Genomic DNA, 20,551 nt, shown 5'->3' with positions numbered 1-20,551 from the left:
AATGATATAAGCTTCTTCCTCCAATATATCCAAATGAGCGTTACATTGCAGAAACTGCCTTATATTTTCTCAATTGGGTAGAAAAAAGATTACCTATATAATCACACGTTATTGTTATTTCTACATAAAATTTGGCTAAGGTGCCAATTTGAAATATAGTTGCCAATTCATCAGCTAAGTTATTAGTCTCATATAAAAATCGAGAATTTCATTTTGGTATTTTAGTTAACAATTCCAATTTGGTATACTTCTTCATCTGATGTAAAACGGATGGGGCAGCAACTAAAGCGAACTAATCTTTTAACTCATCAATTTCACCACCAAGTAGTGATGTGAAAAAAGGATTAGCTGATAAGTTTCGCTAAACATGTTTGAATGAAGTGATCATAAAAAGTTAAAGAAATGTCTGAATCTGGTATGTACATACAATCATATGCATGTGCTTATGTATATGCACATATATATATATATATATATATATATATATATATATTACGTATATTTATGCACATTGCAGATGCATGCATGAAAGCCAGCACATTTACCATATCTTCAATTAAAGAGAAGTTCCTAGTTTAGGAATTTTTTCAAAATAGAGAGATAATAAGAGATCTCCATAAGAATATGCAGAGTCTAGGTAAGACAATTAGTTGCAATCAAGATGACAAAAAAGTGAGATGCCCTTCATTATTAATCGGAGAGACAGGAAATTCGAAAGCATTGAACAATGGTAATTAATCCTTTACGAGATAACAAGTGCATATAATACATGATTATTTTATTTTATTTTTTTTTTTTGACCTAGTTACATATTCATGATATAGAAGTGAACCTTCAGTAAACATGAGTGTAACTGCTAGTGAAGCATCATCATTGTCACCACCACATTGCCAAATTGGACTCTCTCCCTTTTGTTCAGTAGAAGTAATAAACGAAAGAAATATGATGCCAGAAATTCCAAATTACGCACTAAACAAAGATCATGAAAAAGGCTCTGAATATTCATTGAATAAAAAGAGAGACGTGTCATCAATCCCTAAAAATAGCAAAGAGTATTGGATGTACCCTTCACCTCAACAATTTTATAATTCGTTAATTCGAAAAAATAAAGATATCGATAAAAATTATATCGATGCAGTGGTCACTGTTCATAATGAGGTTAATGAGGAATCTTGGAAACATATACTCAAATATGAATACCTTCATAGAAAGTATGGCAATTTCATTTGTTTACTTGTTCCATATATCTCAATGGAGGGTGCAAGAAGGGGAGAACAATACCTTTTACGCATCAATACCCATTTTAAACACAAATTTGGAGACTCTAAATATGTCATATAATTACCCTATCTCAATTTCTACATGCCAAACAAAGCATAAACATGTTAACATATATCCCACCCCTAATCACAAACACATTTTATATCTGTTTCATATTCTGTATTATCAGCAAATGCAATGAAGTTACACTGCAGAGATTTTTTGGTAAATTCGATGATCTGTCAGTAAAGGCCAAATTCAGAAGTATTTTTTCAAAGTAAGTAGAAAATATGAACACAAATGGTAATCTTAGTATTTAACTGTGGCCCCACTGTGTGTATGTATTGTATGTATTTATTATCTGCACATGGTGCATATATACTGTTTATTATTTCACCATTTTAGTGCTCTACTATATGCGTCTTCTTTTTTTTTTTTTTTCCGCATCACTACACGGTGATCAAAGTGCATACCTAATTGGTTAACTGTTTTTCTTGAGAATTTCTTGCATTTCTTGCATTTCTTGCATTTCTTGCACTTTTTTTTTTTTTTTTTTTTCTCACTCTTTATATGCCCCAAAATGATGAATTTTTTGACACTCGGATTTTTCTAGGTTAGGAAAACCATTTGATAGACATGACTGGTATGTTAATAGATGCGGAACAGAAGTCAAATACATTTTGGATTATTATAACGATGAGTCTATGAATGATGATAAAAATGTAAGAAGTGGTCAAATTAGATTAAACAATAGATAAAAAAAAAAAAAAAAAAAAAAAGGATATACCTTATTCTTATCCGTATTCAGAAACATTTACTCTTTTGTGCATCCACACATAAGGAAAATTCCATGATCGACTTATTTTTCCCCACACACTATATAAGTGAAACAGTGTGAAAGGAAAATAAATTTCTTTATTGTAAAAATATGAAAAAAAGAATATATAGCAAAAAAAAAAAAAAAGAAAAAAAAAAAAAAAAAAACAAATTTTCTGCCACTTTTTGTAGATATACATTGATGTTAGACCTGCCCTGAATAGCTTTTCAAATATTTGGGATCGAGTACGTTACCCTTTTTATGAAGCATATTTTAAATACATTAAAAGATACGAATTATTTAGATAACAATTCAGAAAATTCCGAAGAGACCTTATACATTGTCTTTAACGAGTAAAATATATGAAAACTTTTTAGGGCTTAATCGAAACGAGAGATATACGCATGTTACACCCGTCTACCCCACCCCACCCCCCTTCCCAAAAAAAAAAAAAAAAAATAAAATAATAAAATAAGTTATAAAATGGAGGAATGATGAAATGGAAAAATGTCATACTACAATAACAGTGTTCAAAAAGGGGAAAAAATTAACGGAACTAAAAAGTTTATGAAATAGGATTTTTTTTTTTTTTTTTTTTTTTTTTTTCCTCCTTTTTTGCTCGTTTAAATTATATTTATGTATTTCACTCCTCACCAGTCTGAATACATCGCTATTGTCCATTTTTAGAAAATTTAAAAATTAGCACGTTGTTGTGTTGGAATGCCACCTTCCCAATCCCCCCCCCCCCCCCCCAAAAAAAAAAAAAAAAAAAAAAAAATATATATATATATATATATATATATATATATATATATATAATATAATTCCCAAGTGTAATATATAAAAAAGCCCAGTAACGAAAGAAAAGTACGATAAGTTGCAAAATGTTTCATATATAAATTGTATATATATTATGAAAAAAAAATAATAATAACATCTGTGAAAATAAAAAGGAGGAAAAACAAATAAAATGGACAAAAAATGTAAATCTCCATTGGAATTATTTTTTTTATACGAAAATTAAAATCCAATACACATATTTTCCTAGTGCATATTAGTTTCTACAATTCGAAAGAAAGTAAAAAATAATATTTTTCCATTCCATGATAGATAAATGAGGAAAAAATATTTGATAAATATAAAATGCGTATATTTATATCCAAAAACACAATCCCCTTTACCCCACATATATACGTGCGCCGGGACCTACCAAATAGCATATATTACACGATTAGCAAATGTCAAAAAATAAAAAATAAAAGTCATAACAAATTTGATATTAAAAAAAAAAAAAAAGAAATAAATAGATAAAATAAAATAACCGTTATGGAATCTTGAAACTGCACAGAAATAATATATATGTATATATTTATATATATGTGTATATATTTTTTTAATAGACCTAATAATTGTGTTAAGGTTAAAAAAAAAAAAAAAATACACACAAATATATATGCTTGCGTATATATATTTATGTGTACACACATAATACTTATAGTAAATGCATTTTAAAAATGTTGGTGCTTTGTCACAGATTTGCATCTTTTCTTTTAAAATTATCCTTTTAAAATTTCTTTAAAACCATTTTGTTTTTTTTTTAAATCTTTGAAAAAAAATTTACCTTATTTTTTTGTATCTAAAAATTAATGAAAGGAATTAAGGTATATTTTTATGTGCAGGATGATATGCGTGCTTGCACATACAAAATATATGTTTCGCACACATCTATACATATACATGCTTGAATCAACATACATATAAATATATATATATATATATATATATATATACAATGTATATACATGGACGTATTCAATACATGCTTGTGGATGTTGTCTTCTTATTGATACTCTTATTTCTGAGCAAACTCATGCATGCACAAAGGTGTGCAGGAATTGTAAAACACCCTTTGTTTGTATACGTTAAAAAAAAAAAAAAAAACACATATATATATCCTTATATATACTCATACATTTCTATTCGTACTTATACATCTCTATTCCTACTTATACATTTCTATTCCTACTTATACATTTCTATTCCTACTTATAAATCTCTATGCCTACTTATACATCTCTATACCTACTTATACATCTCTATACCTACTTATACATCTCTATACCTACTTATACATCTCTATATCTATTTATATATCCATGTATATCTAGTTACATATCTATATACATGTACGTATAAAGCCAGAGGAGAGGGGTGTGGGTGTATATATACAATATTGACAAATGTGTGTGCAGGGTCCGTACTCACATCTTTCGAACATGTGAAATCGGGCCAAACATGCAAAATGCATGCGTGTAAGAAACCATATAACATTGACACATTTTTATAAAAAATTACAAAAAAAAAAAAAAAAAAATGGATTATCCTCCATAATAGGTATATATATATGTACATAAAAATTATCCCATAAATTTTCACACATGGAACGGGATATGACATGCTTAACATTTATACACATGTAATATGCATTCGCACAGGTTCTCAAAAAAGGAATGAAAAAAAAAAAAAAAAAAAATACATCTAGTTTGTTTATACACTTGGAGGGATAGATAGCCAACCATTTCAAAAAAGATATGCTTTTGTTACACTTTCTAATGATAATGATTCCTTTTCTTACACACATGCATATGTATATAGTAAACCAAAAAAAAGAGAACAAATATATAGTGCCAGGCCTTGGCCCAAATGAAACAAAAGAAAATACACTGTCTATAAATGTTAAGTAACAAAACAAACTTAAGCATTTTTATTGTCTATGGTTATCCTACTAATTCCATTTATATTAGCATTAAAAATTTCACATTTGTCTAAATCAGTTGATAGCTCATTATTGTTCAAAAAGCTCTTTTCACAAATATCTGCATTCATAACGCCACTTTTAAAGAGTGCATCTGAATGAGTGTTCATGTTTATATTACCATTTCCTTCATCAACATTTAGGATTTTCTCATTGGAAATAACAATATTTTCTTGAGTTGATTCGTTAGTTATGTTTGAATTGCTATTATTTTCTGCATTTATTTTGCCACAATTTATCAATTCAATTTGTTCATTTTCCTTATCAAATTCCTTGAATTCATCCTTTTCTTCAGAATCCCAACCAATGCTGAATTTCACAATTCTTGGGTTCTCCACGAATATATGTCTGCATATTTTATCGTACTGAGGTACTGCTGGCGGATTTTCACGCAGATCCACTTCTTTATAAAATGAATTCATATAGTATGCAATTCTAATAAATTCCTTTTCCTTGTAATTTGCTGATATGAGAATGGCTTGGAGTCCTAGGACACTATCAACATCCATCTGGGGAGAAGTGATGGTACCGATAGGATAAATGTGAATAATGAATTGACGCACAAAGTGAATGCACATTAGTTACGAAAAATGTAACACACGAAGAAAGGGACTAAAAACTGTGTAATTCATTTCTTTGAGATTTCTCCAGTATTCCCCTTGTGTATGTACAAACTTGTGGATCTATCTCTCTCTCTCGTTGTCTTTTTTTTTTTTTTTTTTTCACTCATATAATCACTCTCTTGAGTGCAAGATTTTCTCCCATTTTCATGGGAATAAGGAGAGGTTCACTTACATTTTTATAATCAGGTGGATTCACAGCATAGTCAAACATCATTACACCTCTTTCTATAGGTCCCAAAAAAATATTATCTAATTCAATATCCTGATTTCCTTCCCCATCATTGTTAACAGCAGAAATGTAAAATATCTTCCATTCTAAATCTGCCTGTAATTTATTCAAAGCTTCAAATTCAATTGTAAAAACAAAGGGGTCTAATATATCGCATATCGGGTTGTTTACTATTACTTTTGTTACATTTACTTCAGACATGGTTTTTTTTTTTTTTTTTTTTTTTTTTTAGAGATGGGAAAATAGAAAAAAAAAAAAAAAAAATATGATAGTATTTTAAAGGAATTTGAAATGCCTATCCAATATATGTTATTAAAATAGCTAATCTTAAAAATTACGAGATTATTTCCTTAAAATAAAGTAAATGTATACCCAGAATTTTGGATATATTGTCACAACTTGCAGGAAAGTGTTCCCAAAATATGTGTAAAATATCATCTCAAAAAAATTATTTTAAAATTTTCATCTCCCTTTGGAAAAAAAAAAAAAAAAAATACTTTTTATATGTATTTCATTGTGCCATACATTTTTTTTCACATTCCCTTTTTTTTTTTTTTTTTTTTGTGTAGTGCAAGTCAACGGAAATAAAAAAAAAACAAAAAATGCGCGAAATGGAAAGTGGTATATTAACTGTGAGGAAATGTGATTCAAGGAAAAAAAAAAAAAAAAAAAATACAAACTTTGGATCATAATACATATGTGTATATATGTATGTATACATATATATATATATATATATATATATATATCATATCTATACATTAGCGTTTACACATGGGATGGACGAGCTCGAAAATTATCGTACAAAAGGAAAGATATTATTTTTTTTGTTATGCTAAATAAAGTCCAATGGTCGAAGAAAAACAAGGAAATGAAAATTCAACTTTTGGCTCTTCGAATTTCTTGACACCCCCACCCCTGCTTATTCGTCTCACACATTGCCTAGTTGTGTGAGGGGGCGGAGGGAATTTTTGTCAAAATGGCCAAAATTGGCAAAGGTGAAAATACAAACCTCTGCGAGAAAATATCACCCATGGTGCATGGGATGGCTTCATAAAATTTTCTCGTGATACTCTGATAAGGTCAAAAATGAAAAGCTCAAAAAATTGATAATACGAAAATGCAAAAGCCAAAAAACACACACTAAGTTATTATAATAAATGAGCGCAAGGTGATGTGCAACTGACAAAGCAATGAAACAAAAAAAAAAAAAAAAAAAAAAAAAAAAAAGAAGCCCCAATGCAAATGAAAAAGCATACTTCAATATAACAATACTTCAAAGGATTGTTTTTTTCAAACACAACGATGACTTTTTTTTTTTTTTTTTTTTTCCCATCCATTGAAGATAGAAAATGAACATTCAGCCCCAATCGCAACAACGCAGGTTATTATGGCACTTCACATTTACCATACACCTCTTTAATTGAATAGAGCTATGCGTATGACATATCATAATATATATATATATATATATATATATATATGCAACGACGAAACATTTAGTTTTAAATAAAAGAACAAAGAGGGGGAATTGAATTATTTTAAACGTGTCTCTCTCTTCCCTACACTCCATAAAACACATACCACATTCCAATGTGTTCATTTTGATGAGACGAAAATATGCACCGTTTCAAGAAGGAAGTGAACATTCTTTTGCTGCATTGTACCTAGCGGAAATGTGAACACGCTTATAATATATTGTGCATGTAATGCATAGTCTAGAACAGAAAATTGACCAAGTAATTTCTATCATTCGTTAGATATGTATAAAACTTTCTAACACATGTAAACATTTGTTTGTAAAAAAAAAAAAAAAAAAAAAAAAAAAAAAATTATGTGCGGCACGCATATTACATGCATATATATATATATTAACTACGAAGGGTGAAAATTTGCATTGCTGTTTCCCCAATTCGAGCGGTGAAATTAGTCAATGGGAAGAACGACGTTAAATTTATGCTGATTTTTCATACGACATATACTACTACAAATGTCTAAACTGTTTTTGCATATGCACACAAAATGTGATTACATATATACCAAATTCTCCACCCACCCACGCACGAAAATTAGTAAATACTTTAAAATGAAAAATGTCTTTCTCACATTTTTTAAATAATATATAAACTAATGATGAAAATAAAAACCTTTTCCTTCATATGCAACTGATGAATCTCCTTTATTATTAAAAATAGGAAATGGGAAGGCATATGAGAGTGTGGATTATGAGCATTCTTATCTATGCGTAAATAAAAAGGATAAAAATTATAGGATATATATGATGAAAAAAAAAAAAAAAAAATTTAAATAAGATTAGAACGAGGCTGATTATTTTCTAAAGAAAGAACCCTATTCGGTAAAATCTTTATTTTGAGGTAAAAAATGATGGAAGTATCATTTCAATTTTGTTTTACACCCATGTTTGTTTAAAAATGAATGATAAAAAAACAAAAAAAAAAAAAAAGCAAATAGGGACAGGGAAGGAAAAATTTGTCAAAAAGGTTTCAAAAATGGGAGGAAAAAAATGCCAACTCTAAATCCCCCATAAGCTACATATGCCAACGTGTCATATGATCCAGATATAATATTCTCAATATATTTTTAGACATATTCAGCACCCTGAGGGTGTATCTCCAAAAATGTCATATAAGTAAAATGAATTGGGCTTGACCGAAAAGCAAAGATTATTACCATTGTTAAAAAAATCAGCAGCAAGAATATTATATTTCATATTTACATTAAACCAAGGGACGTTACAATACACATAATTTGTCTTCAGATCAATTAGTTTAATTCCATTTTTTGCCAATTTTGTGTAATATAAAAGACAATTATGTGAGTGATTAAATATAGCATTACTAACACGAAGTGTCAAATTTTTGAAACTTTTTATTGGTTCCTTCAAATTATTAACATCAAATAAATTCAAAAATCCATTGTACGAACCTGTTACTAAGTAATCATCATATATATTAAAACAAGATGGAAAAACTGAATAATTATCCATCACCTTGTCAATTAATTTATTGCTATTTAAACACCAGTTATATATATTCCCCTTATTGTCAATACCAAATAAGCTGTTTGTTTTCTTATGAAAACTCATTCCAATATATTTATAATCCATTTCAAAACTTTTCACAACATCGTAACATCTTGTGTCGTATACATTTATCTTACCACTATGTCTGAATGAAATTCCGTATAGATTGTCGTTACTACATTTGGAAATTTCACTCATCTCTTCTTCTATCTTTTCGTTATTATCATCAAAAAATTTTATTTCCTTCGGAACTGCAAAATTTGTGTTTCCATAATGGATTCTGTTTTTGTAAACCATTCTGTTAGAAGGGGTGCGTAGGGGGTAAGTAGGCACGGAAATACAAATGTGAGCATATGTGTAAGTAAAAATATGAACACATGCGTAAACAGAAATATGAACCCATGCGTGAACAGAAATATGAACCCATGCATAAACAAAAATATGTACACATGCGTAAACAAAAATTTAGGATGATAGAAAAGGGGTTACAATTCTTCTAACCAATGATGTGTTAGAACCCATTAAAGCGCAAGACCCTCAATCAATACTCATGCAAATGTAGAGATGGATTGCCTGAAGGGTGTTGTTAGACTTACCCCTTTTCCAAATTGTAATTTCTAATATAGTTGTCATACAAGAGGATGTAGGCATCTCCATTGTGTTCTTGCACATGACTAATATTTTTACTGAAACATATTTTTTTCGAAATAGTTAATTGCCTGTCCTTGTACTGAAATAAATGCAAATTTGAATTGTATACTGATAGTATTAATTTCGCTTTCGGCAAACCTACTAACTGTTTAATTTTTTTGTCTTCAATTTGGTGGAAGGTAAACTTTTGTAAATGATACTTCAAAAAAATATTTTTCTCATTCATTTTATTTATTTTTTTCTTCTTTTTTATATGAACATCCATTTCCTTATCATCGAAGATGTAGACGTCCTCCATATTAATATTAGATGATGGATCATCTTTTTCCTTCGACTCGTACGTTTCTATCTCTATATTTTCTATATATTTTTCGAAATAACTTTTGCTTTGTTCATTTTTAATTAATTTCTCTTCGTCCTCTTCCTGTTCAATGGCTAGTTGAATTCCATCTTCACTATCATTGTCTGACACTGCAGCAAATCTATGGGGAAATTCATTCGGATCCTTGTCCGATATCTCATTTTCTGAGTTTTCCACTACCCCTCCCGTAACATCATCATCCGAATCGTGCCATGCTTTGTTTCCTTTTAAACATCTCTTCCTTTTCCTAAGTTCTCCCTTTTCCTCTTCTTCACTTAAGCCATTCGTGTCGTTAAGATAATTCTCAAAGTTGAAAAACCCTTCCACTTCGTTCTGATTACTTGGTATTTCTTCATATTTATTGTCCTTTCTTGTAATTGGGTAAGATTCCTCTGAAGAAGATATTTCATCATTTGGTTTGTCGTAATTCGTGGTGAAAATGCTATTCAAATTGTCATCATTTGCAACATGAACAATGCTATCACTTTTTTTAACCCTCACACAGTTGTTCTTTTCGTTCGTTGCTTTCTTTTTTATATTATGTACTTCTTCTTCATTTTCATCATCACTTAAAAATGTGTCGGTAATTATGATATCGTTTCCTTCAAACATAGAACTGTTCATGTTGTTTTGTGTGGATTGAAGTTATACATTACTACGACAATGTCGAAAATGCTTAAATGTGCATCTCACTTGTAGGCATGTTTAGTGTGCAGCTTTCTAAATGCAAGCACACCAAAGTTCACTTTTGCGTAAGTGTACATGTACATATTATGCATATGTACGTAATATATATATATATATATATATGCACTTTTGTTTGCTCCTCCTTTCGATTGATTGTTCCTTTTTTTTTATTATTTGTTTTTTTTTTTTTTTTTTGCTGAACTGTTAATACTTTCTTTTATGACAACATAAATACACAAAAATACAATAAAATTACTAGAATGTAATGATAAGAATGCATTAACTACATGGTTATGATTTAAGCAAAAAGTTTACCCACATTTTTTTTTTTTTTTTTTTAATGTTGTTTTTTGTATTGAGCTAATGGTATCCTTTTTTCTATTTATGAAAATTATTTTATTTATAATTAAAAATTTGGATGAATAATAACTAGCCATTTTTCACTACACTTTTTTTTTTTTTTTTTTTTTTATATTTCAAATGTTCATAAATAATGTTAACAATTTTTATTTATTTGTGTACCATTAGAAAATGTTATTTTATTTTTTTTTTTTTTGGAAACTTTTTTTTGCCATTCCATATGCGTAGAAGAAAATAGTATATACATAAGTACATATAGGATTAATATTTATGGAATACTTTTACGCACTGACATTTTTCCTTCACCACCCCCAATTCGTGTTCATGTAACAATCTCGAAGCATTGCCACCTCGTTTAAGTTCCAATTTGGAACTCACACATATGTTCAACATTGTATCGTGGTGCATTTTACTATGTCTATGGCATATGTATATGTAGAGATATTTTTATATACAGATATATAATATGCGCAGGGATATAATGTATGCATATTTTTTTTGGTTAGAATTCCTAAGGTATATGAACATGGCAACTTTGCACTGTGGTCTGAAAGGTGACAATAATAAATCCAGAAACTTCCATTTAATATCTATATTTGGTGGTTTAACAAGAATAAAAAAAAAAAAAAAAAAAAGAAGAAAAAAAAAGTGGATTAAAATAATTGACAAAAGTGTTATAAATTTCATTGTATTTAAAAGTTGCTACGTTGTGACTATATAATTATATATCATCTGTATTTTCTAAAGGATTAAGATTGTTCTTCCATTCTGTCACTTTAATAAAGAACAACACTTCTAATGAAGGGGAGGAATGGTCATGTCATTTAAATACCCATTTGAAAGAATATATAATTTGGTTCTTATTATGGTTATTATTGTATTCAATTTTTACGACAAATTTGTTCTGAATTTTTCCAGCATTTACACTTCATTCTTTATTGACACAAAAAATAGTAATAAATTTTAATAATTTTTCGCAACTGTAGAACTGTGACTAACGCATATACAGGCTTACTCATGTGTAGAAAAGGTTGTGTCTATGTCAAGATATATATACATTATAACAGAACGTGTCCCCATAAGTAACAGTTAAAATGAAAGTTTTCATTACTATATTTATGTTATATAAATTCATGGATATTTTACATCGTCCACAAATTTCTTTAATACATTTCTAAAATATCTTATCATATATGTCACAATGGATAGAAAACATTTATTTATGAATGCTTGAAGTCACTAATGGAAATATATAACATGCATTTTTGCAATCATAACATTCAATTAAGAGTAGCTCCTAATTTAAAGAAAATTATAGACAAAAAAAAAAAAAAAAAAAAAAAAAAAAACTTAAAAAAGTTATTACTAACACATATGAGTGTATACAGCCTGGTTAATTTCTCTTTCCACATTTAATTCATGAATTGAGAAAGTTGCCTTTGTGAGGTTATTTTTTATTTCTTTATATATTTTTCTTTTTTATCTGTGAAAGTGGTTGAAAAAAGGTGCATTTTCCTCAAATAAAGTGTTAGAACAAAAATAATTTAACAAAATAAAAAAAACCTAAAATATAAAACTATAGTGTGCAACTTTTAAGCAGCTATATATATGTGGGGTATCTAATATATATATATTTTTAAAAACCATTAAATTGAGATATTAACAGGGTTTAAAATAACGTGTTTTTATTAAAACGAGAGTTGTATATTATTCTATATATGCTTGTAGAACGTTTAGCATACGTAGACTGCACCACGAAATGATATATTAATTTTTCAGTGTTACATAAAAGGACGAAGTCTTTACTTATATATGTGTATATATCCCTTTCGGAAATAATTTGGCAGTTTCTTACATACGCATTTTAAGGAGTACGTAAACCAAACATACCACCCGACTTTTCTCATTGCAACATTGAAATTTAAGAAAAAATGAGGAGGAAAATTATTCCATCTAGTTGTCAATGGTGTATGGATGGAATGTAAAAAATAACCTTATGTGTATAACCTACGGAATAATACTTTTTTTAACAAATGCATATATATAGCATGCTTCATCACAACCTCTTCCCTTCCATCCTCTTATCACTATATTAATATCACTTTTATCGATTTGTGCATAAATGTGTCATTTTTAAAATTAGTTCTTTCATGCGAAGTAGTATAAAACAGAAAAAAAAGACATTTTATAATGTAATTATATGAATAATATTTCCTTTTCTTTCCGTATGTGCTATAGAGACCTTTCTCCTTTTACTTCCGCATTTCAGTCTTCACAAAAGATAATTAATTTGGCTCATTTAGAATGTTTTTAAATTTTTTTTTTTTTTTCTCATTTTAGTATAATGAAAACAAGTTCATAAAATTTCTCTCAATGTTTTGCTACTTTTGCCTTTTTGTGTACAAAAAAAAAAAAAAAAAAAAAAAAAAAAAAAAAAAAAAAAATTCTTTTACAATGTTTTCACATGAATTCTCTCAATTATTAATACAAAAATACATGTGGAGGGTGTGTGTGTGTGTGGTACGAATAAGCATAAAATATGTGCACACATTATGCGTAAAGCTTATTTCTTGAATATTTCAGCAAGGGTAATAATGTTATGTATAATTAGGTGATATATATAAAACATACATGTAACGTGCTTACATTTTTTTTTTTTTTAGTTGAAAATGTTTCTGCGCAGTTGAGAAGTTTGAATTAATTGTTGAGCTTTACACATATGTCGCGGAACCACCGCATAAACCACATGTGGCTCAAAAAAAAAAAAAAAAGGGACAATCGGGAAATACATACATGGGTAAGCACATACATGCATATATATATATATATACTTACCTACATTTATGTACGATTCATGATATACATGCACTTGTGTATACTCTACTTGGCCTTCTGCAACACCACAAGGGCCTCGTCGATTTTCTTCTTTAACTGTTCTTCATTTTCCAACAATATAAGGAGCTCCGAATTGTCCATCTCTAGCATCATTCCAGTAATTTTTCCAGCTAAGGTTGGATGGTAATTCGCAACAAGGGGAAATAAATTTTCACCCAAAACTTGTTTTTGCATGGAGGGAGGAGCAGAGGCTAATGCAGCAGCTGTTAGGGTCGAATTGTTGTTAAAATTTACGTTCATATTATTAATTGGATTTACTTTGTTTGCATTTTTATTTGGAATTTCCATGCGATTTCTAGCTTGAGAAGTAAATTTAAAATTTCCATTTGCTGGTACCTGTTGCTGTATTTGTTGTGCTGACTTCGTCTGTTGTTGCTGCTGTTGTTGTTGCTGTTGTTGTTGCTGTTGCTGCTGAGGTGGAGATGGACCCTGGAGATTCATCTGATTGGTTTGACCTGTATTCTGTTTACCCACCATGTTCATTGGCATCTGCTTCTGATTTGGTATATTACCCATATTACCTCCTCCCATATTTCTATTACCTCTACTGTTCATATTTCTCATGTTATTATTTAATAATTGATTATTTCCTGCCTGTTGCTGTAATACCTGATTGTTATTATGTTGTCCTGGAGCATTCAAATTCGGTTGTTGTGGATTTGTCTGACCTAATGCATTTGGATATTGATGAGCTGGGTGCAACTGTGGATTTGGTTTATTCTGATTCATATTATTATTCATCATATTACTACCTCCTTGTGCATATAATCTCATTTGATTCATTTGACCTCTCATATTTGCGTTAAAATTTAGCTGTTGTTGTGCTGCTTGTTGATGAACAACTTGCTGTTGTGCTGCTTGCTGATGTCTCCATGATATCAGGTTGTTTTGATTGAATGGAGTTATAACCGGTCTTCCATAATTTAATGTATTTTGATTAAATTGCAATTGTGGGGATTGAGGTGATGGATATTGCATTGGTGAATTTAATGCTGTATTCATATGGTGTCTGATTGGATGCATACGGAATCTTTGTTGTAATCTAGATAATCGTTGTTCTCTTTTTTCAGCTAAACCAACGTAAAGTGGTTTTCCATTAATTATTTTTAAATGCATTTCTGTAACAGCTTTATTTGCTTCTTCTTGTAACGCAAAACATACAAAACCGAATCCTTTACTTTGTTCTTTATCATCTCTCATTACTTTTGCAGATGTAATAGTACCATAGGGATCAAATAATTCTTTCAAAGTTTGATCATCAATAGCATCATCCAAATTTTTAATATATAAATTTACTCCTTGGTGTTTATTCTTATTTTCCATATTTAAATTATCAAATTTAGCTTTTAAAATAGCATGTCTTCTTGCTCTTGATTGATGAGGACCTACATATAAAATGTTTGGACTATCAGCATTTTCTAATGCACCAGTTTCCTTTTTGTTATTCCCACTAGTGTTTTTATTTGTAGTTCCAGCAGCATTAGTTCCATTGTTACTTTCTGTTCCATCCTCTTTTACATTAGCAGCACCACCCTCACTTGTCAATGACCCGGATGAAACTCCTGCACCTGTTGTTCCATTGTTTTTTTCATTACATTCTTTATCATTATTTTCGTTTCCTTTCCCTGATTCAGCTGTTTTCCCATTACTTGTCGTTCCCTTTTCATTTGCATCTCTAATTTCCCCAGATTCAGTGTTCTTATTATCATCACCTTTCTGATCATTTGATCCTTTGTTATTTTCATTTACGTTGGAATTCGAATCAACATTTCCATTTCCTGAACCATTAACTTCTCGCGGGGCAGCAGAGTTATTTCCTGTATTGCTACTATTGCTTGTTGATCCATTTCCACCACCACTAGTGCTATTTTCCATTTCTTCCTTTTTTGCATCATAGGTTGGATCGATTTGCCCATCATCTGTTATTTTTTTTCCGTTCAAATTTTCCATTGCATTCTTTGCACTCTCAGAATCTGCATAATTAATAAAACAAAATTTTCTATTTTTATTGTCTGTCTTGACAATCATGGAGGTTATTTCCCCAAAAGGACTGAAAAGCAATTTCAAATGTGCTTCTGTAACTGTTTCTGGAAAATTTTTCACATACAAATTTGTGAACTTTGTATCGTTCGTAGCTCTTTCTGATTTTTTAATAAAATGGCCAACATACACATTTTTTGAACCTAACTGTATTCCATTCACTTTTTCGATAGCTTCTTTTGCACTTTCTTCATCTTCATAATGAACAAAACCATAGCTCTTACTTTTTCCGAATTCATCTGTTGCAACTTTACATGAAAGAATATTTCCAAACATGCTAAATGTGTCAAATAGTGCTTTGTTATCTATTGATTTGTCTAAATTTTTAACAAAAATATTCCCTGCACCACTTTTTCTTAATGATGGATCTCTATGACTCCACATAAGTCGTGCTGGTTGTCCTTTAATATTTGTATAGTTTAATGTATCCAATGCTCTTTCTGCATCTGCCAAATTGTGGTAATTCACATATGCATATCCAAGTGATTTTCTTGTTACACTGTCACGACATACTCTTATCGATGATACATGTCCAACTGTGTTAAATATTTCATATAAAACTGCCTCAGTTACATCTTCATTTAAATCTCCCACATACAGGGATGCCGTAGAAAAACTAGGGTGCATTATGTTCGTCCCCGTGGCAAGCATTTTTTTTTTTTTTTTTTTTTTTTTTTCTATTAACTTATAATTATCAACTAGGAATGGTATCTGAATAGATTCTTTTTTTCGATAAAGATGTATATTTCGTGTAAAGTATTTTCTTTCCCTTACAAGTGAGATTTTTCTTTTTTTTTTTTTTCTTTTTTTGTGTGTGCTGAAAAAGCAGTGGGAAATAAATAAAATTTATCGAACTTTTCGTTCTTCTAATTATTTTTATTGCTTTCCTTGAATTTGTTTTCTTTTCTCTATGAACAAAATACTTATCTGTCTTTGATTCTTGTCTCTTCCGTTATGTAATGCCTTTTAATATTTACTACTTCGCTCTAATGTCCTCTTGAAAAAAAAAAAAAAAAAAAAAAAAAAAACACAATCCTAGAGGGAAGATGCAACAATGGGGATAACAATAATATGCTTAGGATTATTCTTGTGTAAGAGACAATTCACTTGGTTTCGTTTCATGCATTTAGATGCACGTGTACACGTATATACAAAAATATTTACGTATGTTTATATGTGCCTTTATACATGTTTCAAGTGAATGTGCCACGTTGATGCACCTCGATTGTGTATTTTTTTAAAAAATGCACTGCGTATGAAACAGCTTTGCACAAAAAAATGTAAAACAAAATAAAATGCGGCAAAATGAGGTATAATAAAATGGCACGTATGAAATATATGTAGCAATAAAATCTAGCAATAAATGTGTGTTCTCGTGAACACCTAGGGTGTATTTGAGACTTAACGGGAATGATATGCACAGCGAACAACAACGCCCACTTAAATTAATGAATTGGAATATATGTAAAAATGCAAATATAGCTTATTAATTAGAATTTAAAAAAAAAAAAAAAAAAAAAAAAAAAAAAACTGAGAACAGAGAACAGAGAACAGAAAATAGAATATTGATGAATGAATAATAAAATAGTGCAAGTAATAAAAGGTGGTGTACAACTCAGATTCAAAAGAGGAGTCTTCGTTCTTGTGAAAACGGAGAATAAATAAATAAATAAATACATATATATATATATATATATATGCGACTGTGTGAAACGCGCTGGAGAATTGAATAAGGGGCGTTTAGGGTTCAAAACAGAATATGTACTACTTGCGCGGGCAAAGGTAAATGAAAATACATTTCTCAATTTTCCTACAGAAGTGTATTTTATACATACATTGGGAGGGTACACATGAGATAGGGGAATATAATTTCTTGATTAAAAATCACAAAATGTGTCTCAGTTGTGTGTGTGAATATGTTTGTGCCTAAGCCGTACACGGTCAATATGAAGAAAAATGGGGATAAGAAATATATCATGTAATTAAAAAAAAGGGAACACAAAGGATAACACTTGTGTTATAAAAGCATGATGATGCATAAATTTATTACAAGTATATATTCTGGATATACACAATATTTTACAGTACAACCAAATGAACTACTTTTCATTATTTCGCTTATATTCCCACGTTAAATAGATAATTTTTCCTGTTTCAGCAACTGTGCATTTTCAAACATATGAGGAAATTTGTGTTTTCATAAACTGTGTTTGTCTTCTAAGATGAGTATTCAAAGTAAAAAAATAAAATATATCTATGGGATCGCAAAAAAAAAAAAAAAAAATGCATGAAACTAAATTGGTTTTCTTTTTGGAGATCTCTATGCGGTATCTACGTGTAATATGGTGGTGTACACATATGTATATATTTGCATATATTTGCATATATTTGCATATATTTTCATGTATTTTCATGTATTTTCATGTATTTTCATGTATTTTCATGTATTTTCATGTATTTTCATATATTTTCATGTATTTTCATGTATTTATATATATGTATATATATATGCAGATCGTACATATGTATACACGTTTTATAAATGTGGTATGGTTATAACTAGTGAAAAGTTGCTTTTCTTTAAAATATGCACGCGTCAAAAAAGGTATCAGCACAAATGCCCTTTTGCAATCATGTGTATATACTATGCATATACATATATATATTCATGCACATATATATGTTTACGTAACTAGGTATTAATATATTTAAGTTCTTTCACTGTCATCAGTGTTATGGTTCACTTTTTCGATTCATGCATGTGCCATTAACTTTGTACTGACGTTGGTTTGGTTTTGGTAAATATATTTCATATAAACAAGGGGGCTTTAAAAACGCATAAAAAAGTAATAGAATATTTTAAAAACTATTTGACCAGTGTTATTTATTATATATAATAATTTGATTCTTTTTGTTCGATTCCGCGTACGCGTGGTCACGTGTTCTTATATATATATATATATATATATATATATATATGTATATTCTTATTTGTGCATTTATAAGAATTAGCCCTCTTTTATGTATTCTTAAGCTTATTTTTCTTAGGCATTCCTTTTTCCAGCGTAGCCTTGCGCATTCTCATAACAAGTACGTAAGGATGTAATTTCGTGTGGATGTGATTGCGTACGAGTGTAACTCCGTGTGCATGTATTGGAATATGAATAATGTGACTCCTATGAATGTAATTGCGTATTCACGAAAATATCATATATACATAACGTAGGGCAGGGAGGTATATATACTTTTTTCTCTTCAAAACAGCTTCAAACTTAAATGAATTTTTTTTTTTTTTTATTGTTTTTTTTTTTTTTTTTTTTTTTTTTTTTTTTTTAATTATTTTTATTATTTTCTTGTGTTTTGTTTATTCGTTTATGCTATTTTTTTTTTTTTTTATGTTATGGCTTTTATTTTAAGTTTTTTTTTTGCTTTTTATAAGTTTCAAATTTTTATAAATTTTGTTTTTTTTGTTTTTTATAAAAAAAAAAAAAAAAAATTATTTTATTATAAATTGTTTTTTATATTTTTTAGAAAAAATTTCAACTTTTTTTTTTTTTTTTTTTTTTTTTTTTTAAAAAAAAATGGATATAATTAACGGATATAAAAAAAGTACACGAGTTCTTTATTACATTCATATGAGGTATGCGTATATACATATATATATATATATGCAAATATATATATATTACATTCATAGAGGCACCTACCCCGTACTAGCAATTCAAATATCTATTCGAAGGGTAATGTAAAAATACGTGTGATGCATATTTAACATGCAGGGTTCATCAGTGAATGAGATGATGAAATGATGCATAGGGAGAAGACCCCCATAAATTCATAGCGTAGCTGTAAAGAAAGAAACAATTTCCAATTGCACTTGAGAATGTTTATCAGATGTGCATAACGTTATATGTGTAAGTGCGGTGAACACATTCATTCATGTATGTAAAAAAAAAAGAAAAAAAAGAGAAGAACAAAAGCTATGTTATCTATATATATCATCTTTTAACTAATTTTATATATATTCGCTAACCTTGCCAAAACTCTTCGACATTTTTATTTGAACATAATATATACATACAAAGGTACATGTATATATATGTATTATATGTTATATGTATACGGTATGAGATGCCTTGGCTCATCCATTCACAAAACGCTTAGTTCACTCATATACATATATATAAGAATAAATTAAAAAAAACATTTTCCCGATCTTACCGATTTTACCGACTTTACCGATTTTTCCGATTTTGCCGATTTTGCCGATTTCGCCAATTTTACCGATTTTACCGATTTTACCGATTTTGCCGATTTTGCCGATTTTACCGATTTTACCGATTTTGCCGATTTTACCGATTTTACTGATTTTGCCGATTTTACCGATTTTGCCGATTTTACCGATTTTGCCGAATTCATCATCGACCTTACTGATTTCACCCCACTCATTGAACTTTCAAAAAAATGCTATATATATATATTCTTATGGTATATTATGCGACACTTAAGCATATTGTATATAAAAATATATTCATGTATTTAAATTTTTTATCCCTACGTCCCAGTGACAAATACAAAAAAAATTAAAGTGCTACATTTTATTTCCTTTCGCATACTCGTTTTTCTATCTCTACCTAAGCCCCCTCTCTCCACCCTTTTTTGTTTTATTGTTTTCTCCCATTTTTACCACATTGGACTATGAATTTATACATGAATATATATATATATATATATATATATATATATATATATATATATATATATATACAT

General features: G+C 29.1%; 4 protein-coding genes across 4 annotated transcripts; 1 reads left to right on the top strand and 3 right to left on the bottom strand.

Annotated features, from left to right (window-relative positions):
- Nucleotides 1–624: 624 nt before the first annotated feature.
- Nucleotides 625–2,385, top strand: PGO_144200 (cytochrome c heme lyase; the record flags this gene model as incomplete). The annotated part of the gene is made up of 5 exons (XM_028690410.1): nt 625–730; nt 923–1,211; nt 1,451–1,537; nt 1,874–1,982; nt 2,269–2,385. The coding sequence occupies 5 exons, from the start codon at nt 625–627 to the stop codon at nt 2,383–2,385; spliced, it is 708 nt and encodes a 235-aa protein (XP_028546211.1).
- Nucleotides 2,386–4,831: 2,446 nt separating this feature from the next.
- PGO_144190 (histone chaperone ASF1) lies at nt 4,832–5,945 on the bottom strand (the record flags this gene model as incomplete). Its single annotated transcript, XM_028690409.1, has 2 exons — nt 4,832–5,401; nt 5,688–5,945. The coding sequence occupies 2 exons, from the start codon at nt 5,943–5,945 to the stop codon at nt 4,832–4,834; spliced, it is 828 nt and encodes a 275-aa protein (XP_028546210.1).
- A 2,410-nt stretch (nt 5,946–8,355) lies between these two features.
- PGO_144180 (hypothetical protein, conserved) lies at nt 8,356–10,423 on the bottom strand (the record flags this gene model as incomplete). The annotated part of the gene is made up of 2 exons (XM_028690408.1): nt 8,356–9,085; nt 9,384–10,423. 2 exons carry the CDS (start codon nt 10,421–10,423, stop codon nt 8,356–8,358), a joined length of 1,770 nt encoding a protein of 589 aa, XP_028546209.1.
- Nucleotides 10,424–13,726: 3,303 nt separating this feature from the next.
- On the bottom strand, nt 13,727–16,432 carry PGO_144170 (polyadenylate-binding protein; the record flags this gene model as incomplete). The annotated part of the gene is made up of 1 exon (XM_028690407.1): nt 13,727–16,432. The coding sequence occupies one exon, from the start codon at nt 16,430–16,432 to the stop codon at nt 13,727–13,729; it is 2,706 nt and encodes a 901-aa protein (XP_028546208.1).
- Nucleotides 16,433–20,551: the final 4,119 nt, after the last annotated feature.

Source organism: Plasmodium gonderi (genome assembly GCF_002157705.1).
Source record: "Plasmodium gonderi DNA, contig: Chr14, whole genome shotgun sequence".
In the NCBI taxonomy this organism is placed as follows: Eukaryota; Apicomplexa; class Aconoidasida; order Haemosporida; family Plasmodiidae; genus Plasmodium; species Plasmodium gonderi.
Note: the sequence above shows the minus strand (reverse complement) of the source record. Positions and strands in the feature narration are given on the sequence as shown.